The sequence below is a fragment of the Labrus mixtus genome, chromosome 23 (assembly GCF_963584025.1).
Source record: "Labrus mixtus chromosome 23, fLabMix1.1, whole genome shotgun sequence".
In the NCBI taxonomy this organism is placed as follows: domain Eukaryota; kingdom Metazoa; phylum Chordata; class Actinopteri; order Labriformes; family Labridae; genus Labrus; species Labrus mixtus.
This window is the reverse complement of record NC_083634.1, coordinates 4,025,272-4,040,630: the sequence shown is the minus strand read 5'-3', so window position 1 is coordinate 4,040,630 and position 15,359 is coordinate 4,025,272. Positions and strand designations below refer to the sequence as shown.

Genomic DNA, 15,359 nt, shown 5'->3' with positions numbered 1-15,359 from the left:
TGTGACAGAGAATGTCACGGACCCATTGCTCCATATGTCAACCAGGGTAAATATCAGGGCCACATTAGCAGCACTCTCCCCCCCACTGTTTGAAACAATAGACGGCGCTTTTTACAACAATGGTGATGACGCATTGACTTCAACGGGAGATGGAGTTTGAACAGGTCGAAAAGAATCAAATCCAACATTTAGGAGTAAATTAGCCCGGTGTTTTCCAAAAACTCATCACGGGTTTCACTGAATGTCTTCCCTTTGAACAACCATGAACAAAGGGGAAACACAATGGAGAGAGAAAGAAAGAAAGTGGGAGCTTCTTCCCGACCCTAAAATAGCTTCATAATTCATGCCAAAATAGAATATCATGCTTAGAGTTAAACAACGAGCGGGGGAATTAGCACACTCCCAGCAGTGACTCAGCCGGTATGTGTAATTATGTTACATCTTGGAGCGAAGGCATGACTTACAAACACCTCAACATGCTATCCCAATGTGAAGTGCCCCCCCCTCCCCCCAGATTCCCATGATCGCCAACATTACCTGACTAGCATACTCATCTTTTGTTGGCCTTGATTCACCGTCTGCTTTCACAGCGCCATGAGCCACTACACTAGACTAACTGCAGAGCTGCACGCTCTTAGAAGGGAAGATTGCTCGCCTCAGGAAGGCTGTTTGGCTCTTCCTTGCCTTTTAGACCAGAACTTGAATCAATGAAGAATAATGCAGGCACACTCTAAATATGAATGTCATGATAAATAAAGCAGCGTCCTCACAGAATGTTCTTTAAACATCCCTTTCTGTGGAACATGGAAAGCTGAATCGGTTAAAAACATTTATTTGGCAGAGCTCTGTCTTTCTTTCTCCATTTTGTTTCCCACATTTTTAAAGATTTCAATACTTTCAAGGTTCAGATGTAACATTAAAAGCTCCACTTTGTCAGCTCCCACGTTTTCGGGGGAACTCTTTCCTTACCTGATGGGAAGCGTTCGATGACCGGCTGGTTGTCCACCTGTAGAGTGGCGTTCCCACCACTGCGTGTGAATCGCACCACATGGTACTTGCCGTCGCTCACCATCACCGCGCTCTCCTCGATGATGATGTCGTCCGTTCCCACGTTGAAGATCACGCCGATCTTTCCCCGTTCCTACGGACACGGAAGATGGAGAACACGGTGAGAAAGGTGCGCAGAAATACAGGAAGGAACAGTTCAAGGACAGTTTCACAAAGATATTATTTAACCTTTAAATTACCCCTAAATGTTTAATTATCATCTCAAGAATGTTCTTTCTGCCTATGGTATTAAAAACTACTCTCCATTACCAGCAGCCTGACGCTAAGATGACACCTTCACTGGCTCAGTGTCGCCAACCAAACATCCTTTTTCAAAAGTAACTACCACATATTGAAGAACTCAGACATGACCTATTTTCAACAAACTCAACGTTGTCAAAATAAGTCACCACTTAGGAGTGAGTTGAAACTATTTCCAGACGTGTGTCATGACATCCAAAAAGAAAAAAGAAAAAAAAAAGGCTAATCAGTCACTCCCTGCTAAGTGCTAAAGCTAGCTCTTTAACGCGCTAAAATGCCAAATGGATCAGCAAGAAATTCAGCCAGTCTCATAGATAACTGGAGTAGATAACTTAAATATAGACTTTGAATCCATAAATCCAGAATCGCTTTGAATCGAAAATAGATTCTGAATCGAATCATGACCCCAAGAATCAAAATCGAATGGAATGGTGTTTGTACTGTGTTGTTCGATCATTGACACCAAAGATACCCAGTTGAGTGTGTGTAGGCGTCACACACTCAGAGGGCATCACATATCTGAGATCCTGATAAAAGACGCCATTTATCATTTCAGTGCCTGTTTGAATGCATTCGACTGGAGCAACATAACAAATAGGCGATGAAAGGCATTTATATTGCAGTCATCAAAGCCAGATAACCTTCTATGCTAACGCACTCGATAACAAGATAAGGTTGCTCCCGTGTCCCCACGGCAAAAAGCAAAACGATACATCACAAGAGTCCCCAAAAGGGCCCTCGCTGCCTGCAGTGCGAGGACTCAGATCTCACACACATCAGCCTGGTAGAGAACAGGGTGCTTGTTGAGGACTCAGGCACCTTTAGTATTCATCAACCCGCTGACCCCCTTCCCTCTCCCATCTATTAGTGTTGACAGCCGCCCACTGCTTCGAGTTTATTACAGTCAACCGCCTACTCTACTCTCATCTCCCGCCATCTCTCTCTGCTCTCCCTCTGCGGTTCCTGTCCTCAGTCCCAGGAAAGGTCAAAGTCATTTACAGAGCTACAGTCTGCCGGGGAGAGAAACAGACAGAACATCGCAGACAGCGCCATTACAGACAAATTCTCTGTCTGGCAGTAAATCTACTGTCGCAGTTTTGTTCTGCAAAGCCATTAGATACCTTCACCCCCCCCCCCCCCCCCCCACCCCCTTCACCACTGGCAGGAACACTTCCTGGTTGTCACTTCAGGTCAAGCTCTTTTACACTAGGGGTCACTTTTCTGCCCCGAAAGCAGTGACAACCGCCATTGATTCAATTATCTCATTAGCTATGTGCATTCATTTCGCCACCTTCCATACGCCGAGAGTCTCAGAGGTGAACGTGTGGCTTTCGCTCGCAGCGCTTTTCCATTATTCATGGCTGATTAAGTATTTAGAAAAAGGAAAATAAAACACCCCAATGTTAACAGAACTTAAAATAGCAAGTTAATTGAGTAAATAAGTGCAGAGGTTGTTGCAGTAAGTTAATGAGCGGTATAATCACAGCCAAATTTATGTGCATCCCAACCACTCTTTGGTGTTTTTAAAGCGGTTACAGTAGGCAGCCAAGGCCGCAGCACGGCCATGCACTGACGACAGCCGCTATTAGGGTATTAATTGAGCATGCTCAGATGGCGGTGTGAGTGGGAGGCGCGCTTGTAGCCATGACTTAAGAAACATTGGAACAATATGAGGCTTAAAAGTTAGAGTGAACAGTTTGGAAAATATGCTGAAAATAATCATCAAAGAAAGATCAAATGTCATTGTTTCAAATACAGGATGGCTCATAAAGGATGTTTGAGGCAAATCTACAATGAATATGCTCTTTCACAAGTTCTACTATACATTCATATGAATACTTTATAAAATGGGGTTGATATAGAGCAACTGTACTTTGAAGTCCAACATCAAAATAGGTACCATCTAAGGCTAATTGTGAGGATGTTCTTTGTTTTTTTTTCTCCTCTGGAAAGGTGGCACGGGAACATTAGGGGAAGGGCTTGAAAACTTGTCAAAAACAATCGCCAAATCTTTGTCTGCTGGGAGATAAATCCATCGAAATCTGGTCGAGGACAGGTGAGGCTTTTCGGCAGCCAACCGATTCACCAAAATCAGAATCAAGTTGTTAAGTTAAGTTGTTGGATTGAGTGCTACACATTTAAACTAATGAAAAATCCAGTTTAGTGTCTGTGAACAGCAGATTGTGGTGGATACAACAGGTTGAAGAACCCAAAAAAGAAACCACGATGACTAAACAATGATGTTGAACTAATTCAAGTAAAAGCTTAAATGATAGGAGATGAATCAAGGTGTGAGCCAAACAGGAAGCGGACACATCTCTCAAATGAGCATCAGAACAAAGTTAGGCCAGTACGAGTTCTTCAGAGTGGATCGTGATGGACTGCTCAATGATCATCACATTCTGCAAAGAGAGTCAAACCTCTCAAACGGCAAAGTGCTTCGAGCTTCTTAGGCACTTAATCAATTGATCCACCTGATGGACTGACCCTTGGAGTCTTTCCGCCTGCTCTCCCAGCGCGCGCAGACATCTGATATTGATTCAGAGACATGAATATGAATTCTGTCTGAAGGCGATTAGAGAGGCGCACATGAATGAGAATGTAATCAAAGAAAGCTTTGACGAGTGATACCTTTGAGATGCCGCAGCAAGGAAAAACAACAAAAAAAAAAAGGTGAGGTTGAGTTTGATGCTTTTGGGATCATCTCCATTACAACCCACACTGTGGCAAGCTTATAATAATCAGAACGCCTTTTGCCTGGAGAATTAATTCAATTTGCCGGGGCAGAGCAGAATGAATCCACGCTATTATGACTGAAAAGCAGAAGGGAGAGTGAATTTGAGTGATATTTACTGAGAGATTAGCATTTGTGTTCCGCAACATTAGGGTTCTTCCCGATGCCGAAGGAATGTATCGAGCCCATTACGGTGGGAAGCCGCTGGGAACCCTTGCTTTTTAAAAATGATTTTTTTTTTTGTGTAGCGGTAATGACATTTTAATGGCCATTTCCCTTAAGCGAACATATCTCTAGAAACAGAAGTTAAAAAAAATAATAAAAAAAACCCTCTTTGAATGGCTGTGAGCAGTCAAGCCTGCAACACTGAAATGAAGGGACTGCTAGGTAAGTGACAATAAGCCCTGGCTGCTCTTTAAACACCAGCGCTTCTAAAGTACTGCTTAGCAGCTTTTAATCTGCTGCAGCTGTCGGCTAATGTCGGGAGGGAGAACGCTACGTTTGCTGGTCTTTTCATCCAGAGTCTTACTTTCCTTTCTGTGGTCAATGAGTGGCATAGGTAGGGGGTCCACAGAGTTCTGCTTTATGATCCATTTCTAATTATATTTTATTATATCCTCAAGCTGCCGGATGAGGACAGCATCTCTTTGAGTTTGTGAGTATCAGGGTTTTTCTTTGTATTTGTTGTTTATCCAATATGTTAATACATCACGGCTCCAATTCTCTATACGGCCATCAAAACTACTCCACTTCAAACCCAACCCGGTTAAGAGAGGACCGACTTGGGGCGCTGGTGGTGTAGTGGGTAGAGCGCGCGCCCCATGTATGGAGGCTGTAGTCCTCCAAGCAGGCGGCCCAGGTTCAATCCTTTCCCGCATGTCATTCCCTACTCTCTTTCTCTCCCTGATTTCCCAAGGCACAAGGCACAAAATGCCCAAAAATAAATCTTAAAAAAAAGAGGACCAACTCTACCAACTAAGCCCGGGCTTGGGGGTTCAATCCCCAGCTCCTGCAGCCACATGTCTGACTTGTCCTTGGGCAAGACACTTAACCCCAAGTTGCTCCAGCTGCTTCGTCTGCAGTGTATGAATGGGATTAGTTACTTCTGATGGTCTCACTACAAGCAGCCTCTACCATCAGTGTGTGAATGTGTAGGTCTGAGCTGTAGTGTAAAAACACTTTGAGTCGTCAGAAGACTAGAAAAGCACCATACAAGCTCAAGTCCATTGACCAATTACCACTGAGCCACAGCCGTCCCTTAACTTCTGTCTCTAAAAACTCCTCTGAAGCAGCCACAGAAGTTGACCTGAGAGAGTTTTATATATATTTTTTTTACAGTTTGCTTGAAAATATCCTCAGAATAGAAGAGTTCAAACTCCATCCAAAGTCAGCTTTGCATCGAGTTTCACAGAGAAGGGTTTTTATCAGTTAAGAAAGAAAACTTTAGCAGAACATTATTGTAATTACTCAAGCAACAAACTTGCTGTCCTTGACAAATATCTAAAAGCTGTTTTTTTCTTTTTAGCCGAGCAGAAACGGTGACGAGCTTTTTACAGAACAGAAAGTTAACAAAAAAAAAAAAAGAAATACAAAGTTTGTTGTAATCCTCTCATTAGAGTCTCTCCGTCCTTTTTTCTCAAAGACAAAGAAAATTGGCTTTGGAATTCTGCGCGGCGAGCCACAGTGCAGGAATTACACAGAGCATTTCCGTCTGAAATATTTCCCCATGACCTTGCGATGTGTGAGAGCGCGGTGAGGTAAATGCTGCCGGCGAGAGCGGAATGAGAATGAGGCCGCACCAGAACGGGGCTGCAGATGACGTGAGTGTGTGTATGTGTGTGTGTGTGTGTGTGTGTGTGTGTGTGTGTGTGTGTGTGTGTGTGTGTGTATCAGGGTTATGAGGCAGCCACAGAGAGCTCGCACTGATCACACCGGGCAGAGAAGGAAGAGGGGAGCTGTGGAGTCAGAGGAGGAGGAGGAGCAAGGGGGCAGAGAGAGACACTGCACAGTAAAAGAACAGGGGGGGAACCTTGATGATCTCAAGGGGCTTTGAGTTCAAAGTGTCTTTTGAAGATATCTTGATTCTCATTCTGTTTTCTCTGGGAACAAAATAAAATAGACAAAAGAGGGAATGCAATTTTGAAGGATTTGTTTCTTCATTCACTTTTTTTTTGTGCAGACAGCTCAATCATGATGCGCCTCTTCACTAACAACCCCTACAGCTTCATCTCCACACGCGCCCCGTTCTCCTTGATCTATTTGCATTTTCCCAACGTCTCCCAGAATTTCCCTTTTAGATGTGATACACGAGGCCGCCCAAAACAGTGCAAATTAGAAAGAGAAAAACAACAGAGAAGGAAACCGAAAGTTGGACCGGAGGGTGGATTCAGCGAGGCGCTGACAGATGCACATGCAGTTGTTTAAATCATTTGAGGTGTTTTGCATTTTGCTGTATCAACGCGTCTCCGGGAAAAAACTGTCCAGAAACGAGGTTGACCGCTTCAGATATTTGCTGATGCCGATAAGTCGCTTTGACAGACTGCATATTAACAGTCCTGTGGGTGGTGGGGAATGCAAACTATTCATCAGCCGCTCTCCCATTTCCCCCGATAATGATCTATCACAGCCTGTATCTGCTTTGGCCTAACTTTACATACCAGTGCGACCGCAGAGCTGCAGTATTTATCAGATTATGAATTAGCTAGTGGGGCAGCATGGATGGAGAAATGACTGATAAATAGATCTTTAGTGGATGCTCAAAAAGAGGCAATCAATTATCCCTCTTTTTCTTCTCGTCTGACACTTCCAAGATGGCTTCATATGTCATAGTTACATCTTAAGCAACCCTTTCTCTAATGTGGAATTTTACCAGCTACTTGCAGTCACAGATTCATATTTAGCAAAAAATATCCTCCAGGCTTCTTCGACACAGTGAGATAAAAACATCACATGGTATCTCTGCATCTCTATTTTCAGGGTAGTTCTAACTCTACACGGCTAATCAGCCTGTCAACATGTATGATGCCTGCGAGAGGAGAGGAGAGCGGCTGTGGTATCTGCAAGGAGAACAGTATAGCGGGGCTAATCTTCCACTCTGAGACTGCAGCGGGGTTATGTAAGAAGGAAATCGGCGGTTGCATAACATGTAGACTCCTCACCTGCTAAACCGCCCACTGTCCGCTCACCTAACGTCTTCAGAGTGTCTCACACAGACTGAGAGGACAGACTGGAAGTGATTTTCAAAACGTGCACTGTTATGAGATGCTCAGATTTGTTGTTTTGTTTTCAGCATCACCTCAAATGGCACGAGGCTCCAGACACACAGAGTGAGTGCCGTTTCGATTTGGGCTGCGAGGGGGGAGAGAAAAAGAGGGGAGGCGGTGACAAAACAGGCACTTTGCAGAGAGAGGATATGCTCGGTTTCATTTACAACACCTCTCTCTCTTTTCGGCTCTGCCAACTCATTTGTATGTGTTTGCTGTGATCTCGAGTCACCTTGAGAAAGTTGCCCCCCCCCATCTCTTCATCTTAATAGCACTTTATCTCCCTCTGCCTCCCTCCTTTCTCCCCCCTACAAATCTGTCTTTTCTTCGGGAGAGAGTGGTCACGACTATCTGTTCTTTCCCGCTCTGACGGAGAGTTGGATCTCATTGAAAAATTGATGAGTGATGTGTGTGTGTGTGTGTGTGTGTGTGTGTGTGAATCTCAATCTCCCATCTGAGCATGACTCATGTCGGGCTTGCCCATTCGTCCCGGAGTACACTCACACACTGGCAGCGGGCCATACTGCAGAGAGAACCAACGTTTATGCTAAAGGAGAAAGTGAGGGAGGGAATAAATCAGCCGAAACATCATCCTTTATAATCCTGATTACTCTGTCAGCGTACGCCAAAACTCTTCATTCACTCACGATCAGGAAGAGCGGAAATACAACATTTACACAGACAGAAAAAAAAATAAAAACAGTACTCAGAGTTGACTGGGGCGTGATCTACACCTCGGAGACCGCTGATGGATGGCGTCCTTCAGCGCAGTGACCATCGGACCTGCAGGTTTGAATCCCGCCTGACCCGACCCGCTCTCGCTATAAACACACACGTACTTTTATGCAAACATAAGAGCGTCCTTCAGTGAGGTTAACGCCGAGCCCCGCCACACACCATGGCCTTGTTTACAGAGCTGATGGAAACACACACACACACACACACGCGCGCGCAGAGGGAATTGTTTATGCGTTGTTCCAGTGGCTTGGTTCCAGCTGATTTTACAAAGCGTGAAGTGGAGTATTGCTTCTTTGTTTCTGGTGAACAATTGGAACCATGCTTTGTCTAATGTTTGCTTTTGTGTGAATAAAGCTCATGTTTCCTGTATTCTGCAGCTGTGGCCTGATTGTTCAACCAAATATAGTCGGTAAAGACCCGTGGACACCTTCAGTTTCTTTTTTTATGGATATGTAGGAGGGAAAATCCAAATCCTTGAGAGAAGGAACGACACCCAATCAGAATTTTTCTTGCAGAATCTTGATTAGAAATACAAGTTTGATCTTTCTTTACCCGGTGAGGGTTTACAACTACAACAATTCAGGATCTGGGACCTGTTAAGAGAAAAGTTTCCGGAACTAATAAATTTGGATTCTAGGACTCCAGCGTCCAGAAAAAGTGAATCCAGGGACATCTCTTTCTATTAAAATGCCTTTGTCGTGATAGGCTACTGTCAGACTTCAACACATTCATTACACATTTCTGCATCAAGCCTTTGCATGAAGGTTTTTACCCTTTGTTAAACTACCTGTCCTGACTTTGACAAAGGTCAAACCAAGCAGCAACTTCCAGCAAAGCAAAGCAAAGCCAATGCAGAACAGCAAAAACTCACAGATCCAAAATGCCAATTATTTCCAACACACACTGTATGGGGACAGATTTTTTTGAACTCATGTTTTAATAATACTAAGCCCAAGAGTAATTAATACATCTGCAAAATTGGGGGCGTGGTCAGGTTGACTGACAGGTGGGTGCCAGGAGGCTTTCGTCACCTCTTCTTTTTGTTTCTAGGTTGATTGAAAGTTAGGTGAAGACAACATTTTCAAAATGCCAACCACCATCTTTTAGCTTCAAAATGTCTCTTCAGATACCAATGGGCGACATTACTAGGACTACGTCCATGTTATGTACAGTCATTGGGTTAAATAGTCATCATAGGAGACATATTGTTTGTATGAAAATATTGATAAGAGCAGAATTTTTATTCCGTACTGAAGCATCTCTGACCTGTCTTCCATATCATCCACCCTCCTTTTTGTTTGGGTTTTTACAGCTGAGAAGTTCTTTACTTTAAAAGGAGATCAACGTGAAAGATTTCCCCTTCTTTATCAGAGGAGATAGGATAAATCAGAGAGTGGTGTTAAAGGATTATGCTACCTCAGCACTCAAACAGAATCATCGTTTTATACCTCAGACTCTCCAACTGTCAAGGGCTGTGTTAGCAGACGGTAAATTTATCAAACCTTTGTGAAACCTGAACGTTGAAAAGAGCAAAGACTCCTCATGTCAAGGGCCTCTCCAAGATGCTAACCAGTGATAGATGGATGGAGGATGATGAAGGTGAAGAAAGAGAAAGGAAACATGTGTTAGATAAACAAAGCACAGAAGCTGGGGTGGATATGACGGGAGAAACAGGAGCGAGAATTGGAAGTTAAATAACAGAAGAAAAGAGGAGAATGATGCGTAGGGAACCACAATGCTGGAGTTGTGGGGGCGTAATCCTTGAGGCAAAGCCAGAAAAGGATCTCTGTTACTGTGCCGGTCGAGATCGATGTCCATCCGCCCACTCTTCATCCCTTTCCCAAAAAGCCTTGGAAGGCCCCAGACACCGGCAGATATTTGTCAGTTTGGGTGACCTAATACGGGACAAAGAGGCTTACAAGACCAATGAAGTTCCCCATCCATGTCCTTTTAAACTTTCTCCTTTTATTCAATTATCCTTTGCCTTTACCGGCTCCAATAATCCTCCATCAATTCATTAAACACAAAGGTACAGAAATAATCCCTGCATCATTCTGACTACTTTTTAATGGAGAAGCAGTAACTGATGACTGCATGACATTTTATCAGTGTTTCACAAGAATTAGAAGCTCTTTTAACCTGCCGGACACAATGCTCCTTTATGTTACTTTGTCTTGATATCGCTTTAAAGCCAATTGTGTCTGTGCTTGCCAATTCCCAGACCTCTGAACGGCTGCCAAAATATCCTTTTTCTTTTGGAAATTGAAATAGTAGATACTAATAAAGTCAAACTGGAAAGACAAGCCTGTTTAAAATGTCTGTACTGCCCATTAGTACAATAAAAGCTTCAATATCAGTATGTGACTTCTTCTGCTAAGAATCGCCTCACCTTCAGATGTCCTCTATTATTATTTCTCTCGCTTTTGCTTTTACCTTTCATTCGTTCTTTTTCTATTTTCTCAATTTTCTAATCCGTCCGCGCTCATCACCAGCTCCCTCTCTCCCCAGAGGCTCATTACCATGTTGCTAACATGGGTTTGTTGGAATCCAACTGATCCCACACGCTCTTGTGAGTGATCTGAGAGAAACAGTTGCTACCCAGAATGCTCTGGGGCTGCTGGAGAAAAAAGGTGCAACAACCAAACAACAAAAAACACGTTTGTAGATGATTCCTGCCTGGCAGCGTGAATCTTGTCTGCAAACTGTGAAATGAGATAGCTGAGTCCTTGAGTATTGGGCTTAATCTGTCTTTTGTTTGGTAGCTTTGTACAGTAATAATCCTTTCTGACATTGTACGGGTTAATTCTGTGGCATGGTGTTAACTTTGTTTCTTCCTTGATGCTGGAATGAGGCCAAAATATGTAGCAATGCATGAATACATTGTGTTAATTATCCAAATAGAGACACAAAAAAGTGTTAGCATGTTCAGAGCTACAAATGGGATAAGAAGGTAGTTATGTACCACTGCATTACCCAGGACTTCCTTAATCCATAAATGCTGGGAACAGTCAGAAAAGGTCCAAAGTAGACCAAAGGATAATTAGCCCCGATCCAAAATGAGTTTGACCCAGATGGACCGAACACCAGAGAATGAACACTAATTAACAAGCAGCCATGGTAGAAAAGGAAGCAACACTACAATGTCCTAAAGTGGCCGCAAAGAACCAGATTCTTTACTGCAGTGATTAGGATTCATCTCATGATCAGGGCTGACTGTGAGTTCACGTGAGTCTACTTGGTTGTTATTATAACAACACAAATACATTAGAGTACATGATGTCCCTGCAGAAGTGTAAAAGCACACTTGACCAACTACTGTCTGTCCTCGAAAGTCCCATTAACACCTATTATAAAAATGCCCATTATGAAAGTAAAAATAAACATGTTTACAGCCTGGTACCAAACACAGTGTTGGTCTGAATAACTCATGTCTTTATTAGTACACACTGAGGGTGACTTTTCTTTCATAACTCATCCATTTGAATCATTTTAAGGCTTGTAGTTATGCAAAATTATGGGTGTGGCTTATCTGAGGTTGTGAGGGTTATCAGACAGTGAATGGAAGGTTTGTTTGGGAGAGCATTTCCCACAAGGCGCCCATTATTGTTTGGCTTCAAAACCCAATGGGTGAATTGACAATACGTTAATGTTTTACGTCAGTCTTTGGTCCCAGGTTCAGCTTCAGGTAACAAGAAACCATGGTAACCAGTGAATTCTTCAAGCCGCAGTACACTGTCATTGCAATAATTATATTCAGAGGGAAGGTTTTTCAGTGAATAAGGCCCTACAATGATGTTCAATGACACAAAACACACAGATTAGCTCCCTGGCAGAGAAAGATTCAAACACACTGTCATATAATAGTTTAACTATCTTTTTGCAGAAGTGTTACCATGGCAGCAAAATGTTTTCTTCAACACATATTTACTGTTAGTTCTGCAGAAAGTTATGTCTAGGACACTACGCTGGCCTCACAGCAGTACATGAAATTGGTACAAACATGCCTGTTCCCTTTTTGTCCCTTTTTGTCCCTTTTTGTCCCTTTTTGTCCCTTTTAGTCAGCACCAATTTCAAACAAGTGGATTTCAACAGAAGTTTTATTTTGTACATTGAACACCAAAGCGTTCTGAAAGCCTGTCGAAGGCAATAGTTTGGGACAACAGGTTCAAAAAGGACAGAATTTCAATTCAGCATATCTGGCCTTTTTGGCCTACTTCACACCAAAAGTCCAAGTTGGATTATTTCCGCTGAAGAAGCTTACATATTGTGACTTACACATCCCTTTTTAGAGATCCCTAAGAGAACAAGTTTGGTGGAAGCCCACCTCCATCTAAAAACCATAGCAATCAACTTTGGCGCCTATCGTGACCAAACAGAGACCAGGCTTTTTTTTCTTAAGCCACGCACTGGTTTGCGGTAAAAACTGGTTACCAAACTTTTTCTGCACGACCCCCTTAAGTAGACTAAAATGTTCTCAAGCCCTCCCACCACTAACCTCTAATCAGACTTATTAACATACATCCAGTACATACAACACTATCTGACACAAACATGAACATTTCAGATTTGTATTAGCACTTGTCTGCTGCTCTGATGTCTCTGCCTTACAACACCCTGCTAGTGAAACAGGACAGGAGGGGAGGGGGGAGCTTAGAAAAGAGCATTGTTTTGATCTAAAAAGCAAAAGAAGCAGAAAACTCTGCAATTTTGAGCCCCATAGATCAAATCTGGTGGTGCTTACAGACACATAAAAGCTCCTCTAATTAAAATATCTGTCCATCTATTATCTATATTGCTTTTCTGTTCGGAGTTGCGGGGGGCTGGAGCCTGTCCCAGCTGTCATTCGACGGGAGGCGGGGTACACCCTGGACTGTTCGCCAGTCAGTCAATCTCAGGTTTGATATATAGAGACAGACAACCAGCCACATTGACATTCACACCTACGGGCAATTTAGAGTCACCCATTGACATAACAAGCATTTTTTTGGACTGTGGGAGGAAGCCGGAGTACCAGGAGAGAATGCACGCTTGCACTGGGACAACAAGCAAACTCCACACAGAGAGGCTCCTGTCCGACAAGTATTGGAACCGGCAACCTTCTCGCTATGAGGCAACCGTTCCATCCACTGCACCACCCCAATCAAAATATTTTGGTTTGAAATTCATGCTGAGAGAAAAGAAAGTAGAGCATATGTGCAGGGACCTACAGATTATAATTTCTTGACACAGTCGGTCAAAGCTGTCAGCTGAACCCACTGTGACACCCGCCTTCAGCTTCATAAATTAACAGGCATTTAGATGAAAACTGAACATTCACTCATAGCTCTACGATAAACAGCCTTTGCAAGCATCCCAAATTCAATTCTCCAGAACACTACCGCCCTGAAGCTGTTATCTTTTTTTCCCCCTGTATGTTGCATTCTGTTCACAAATTATTGCATTAGGATTGGACATGACTGCGCAACTATATCAAAAACCTGGAGGGACTAAACACAAGAGATGAGCCGGTTTATTTGAGCAAATAGTTTGGATTTTGTGTGAGAGAACAGGGCAGAGGCTTCCCGACTGGCTTCCCGACTGTCTCTTTTCATCTACAGTTTGAAAACACAATTTGTCATGCCTGACTATACACAGCGAGAAAGAGCTGAAACGGGAGATTACTTCTTTTTGTCTTTCTCTTTTTGATGTTTTTACACTTTGACTGTGTGACTCTGTGTGTAGCTATTGGCAAGACATGTGTATTAATGTTTGTTTCTATGTGTGTGTGTGTTTTCGGGAGCAGCCTGTTCCTCTCTGTTGAGGAGAAGTGAGGCGGACAGCTGGACGAAATTGAAGGGAATGACTGTGACCTTCGGACAAAATCAAGAGCAAAGTGTTTTCCGTCTCCATTGTTTTTCTGTGCTCTTCTCCACTTTCTGTCCTCGCAGGTTCATTTTCCCTCTACTCCCCACATCAGAACGCAGCATGAGTCCGTCTCCTTTTTTATTTCTTTACCTGTTTCCCCTTATCCTCTATACTTTCAAGCATCCTTTGATAGCTGTGCTATGTATCGTAGGGCTTTGGTTTGACGGACTTAAACAGAGCACTTTCCTGGCATGCTAAAGAAAAGCTCTTTTGAGGTAAAAAGCTGGAACACTAGTGTCACGCTGGGCTTCCACCAAAAGGCTTGAAGGTGTGTGCTGTCAAATCGAGCAGCATGCAGAACTATAAGTGCTTTAAGTCTTCAAAACACGGCCTATATGCACGAGTATGCTTTGGCTGCAATAGTTCCTCTTTTGATCTGGACTGCAGACTTTCAGATTGCCCTCTATCTAACTCCTTCTTTCTCTCGCTGTCTTTGTGTTTAATCTCTCTTACCTGCCTTTTGTTCCTCCCCATCTGTTACCCTCTCCTACTGTTTCTCTCCCATGTATCCCCCCTCTGTTCTCTTTTTCCCCGTTCACTCTCTGCGGGCAGGGTGTGAGGTTAAAGCCCAGTAGAGAAGAACGGCTGCCGAGCACACGGCTAATATTTGCCCTGCGCTAAACTGAGCAAACATGGATAAAGCGAACACAATCTCTGTCTGTGTCCCTGGCTCTCGGCCTTGTTGTCCTTTCATTCTCGCCTCGTCCTGCTGTATAGAGCTCGCCGCTGGTTAACCAACGCACACAGTGTGCACAGGTTGTTTCCAAGCAAATCACTAGCTGAAGGATAAATCTGATAACATAATCCCTGTCCGCTGTGTGTCTTTCCACGTCAGTGTATGTAGTTTATTAGGAACACCTGTGCAATCTGATCCAACAGACCAGAAGCTTATCATATTTACGTCATTGTGACATGAGGTAAGTTTCAAACGGTTTTCAAGAATTATGCTCATATTCTTTCTAGGATCCTGGCTCGACATGCCACACCTAAAACTAAAGTATCGCAAGAATGAATGCGCCATAGATCACCATTCTGTTCACTCTGGCTAAAAGATAAGCAATTTTAAGACATCAAAAAACAGGCACTGCAGAAAACTGCTTGGGATCTGAGACAAGCAGGGTGCTGACAAGGATTAAAATACAACACATCTCAAAACGTGCAAGTTTTGCAATGACAGTAGGAAACCTCCCTAAGGGGGCCCCATCTGACAGTGCTCACTGTCAATGCTCCACTAAGTGTTGCATGCACTTCTCTGATGAAAATCTGAGCTGGTCAGTGATAGGCAAGGAAAATGAAGAAGAGTTATCTGTCAAAGAATGAGAAAAGAGGAAGAGGAAAAACTAGGAGGGGAGAAAGGCAAGAGAGTTGTAAGTGGAGCAGATAAATACGATTATTACAATAAATGAGGGTCG

General features: G+C 43.3%; 1 protein-coding gene across 6 annotated transcripts in view; it reads right to left on the bottom strand.

Annotated features, from left to right (window-relative positions):
- The window catches only part of nrxn2b (neurexin 2b), a 702,861-nt gene that overhangs the window by 52,419 nt on the left and 635,083 nt on the right, over positions 1-15,359 (bottom strand). For all 6 annotated transcript variants that reach the window (XM_061031595.1, XM_061031601.1, XM_061031599.1 and 3 more), the window contains one exon: positions 970-1,141. In XM_061031595.1, the coding sequence (XP_060887578.1) occupies positions 970-1,141 (172 nt within the window). The remainder of the gene's footprint in view (positions 1-969; positions 1,142-15,359) is intronic.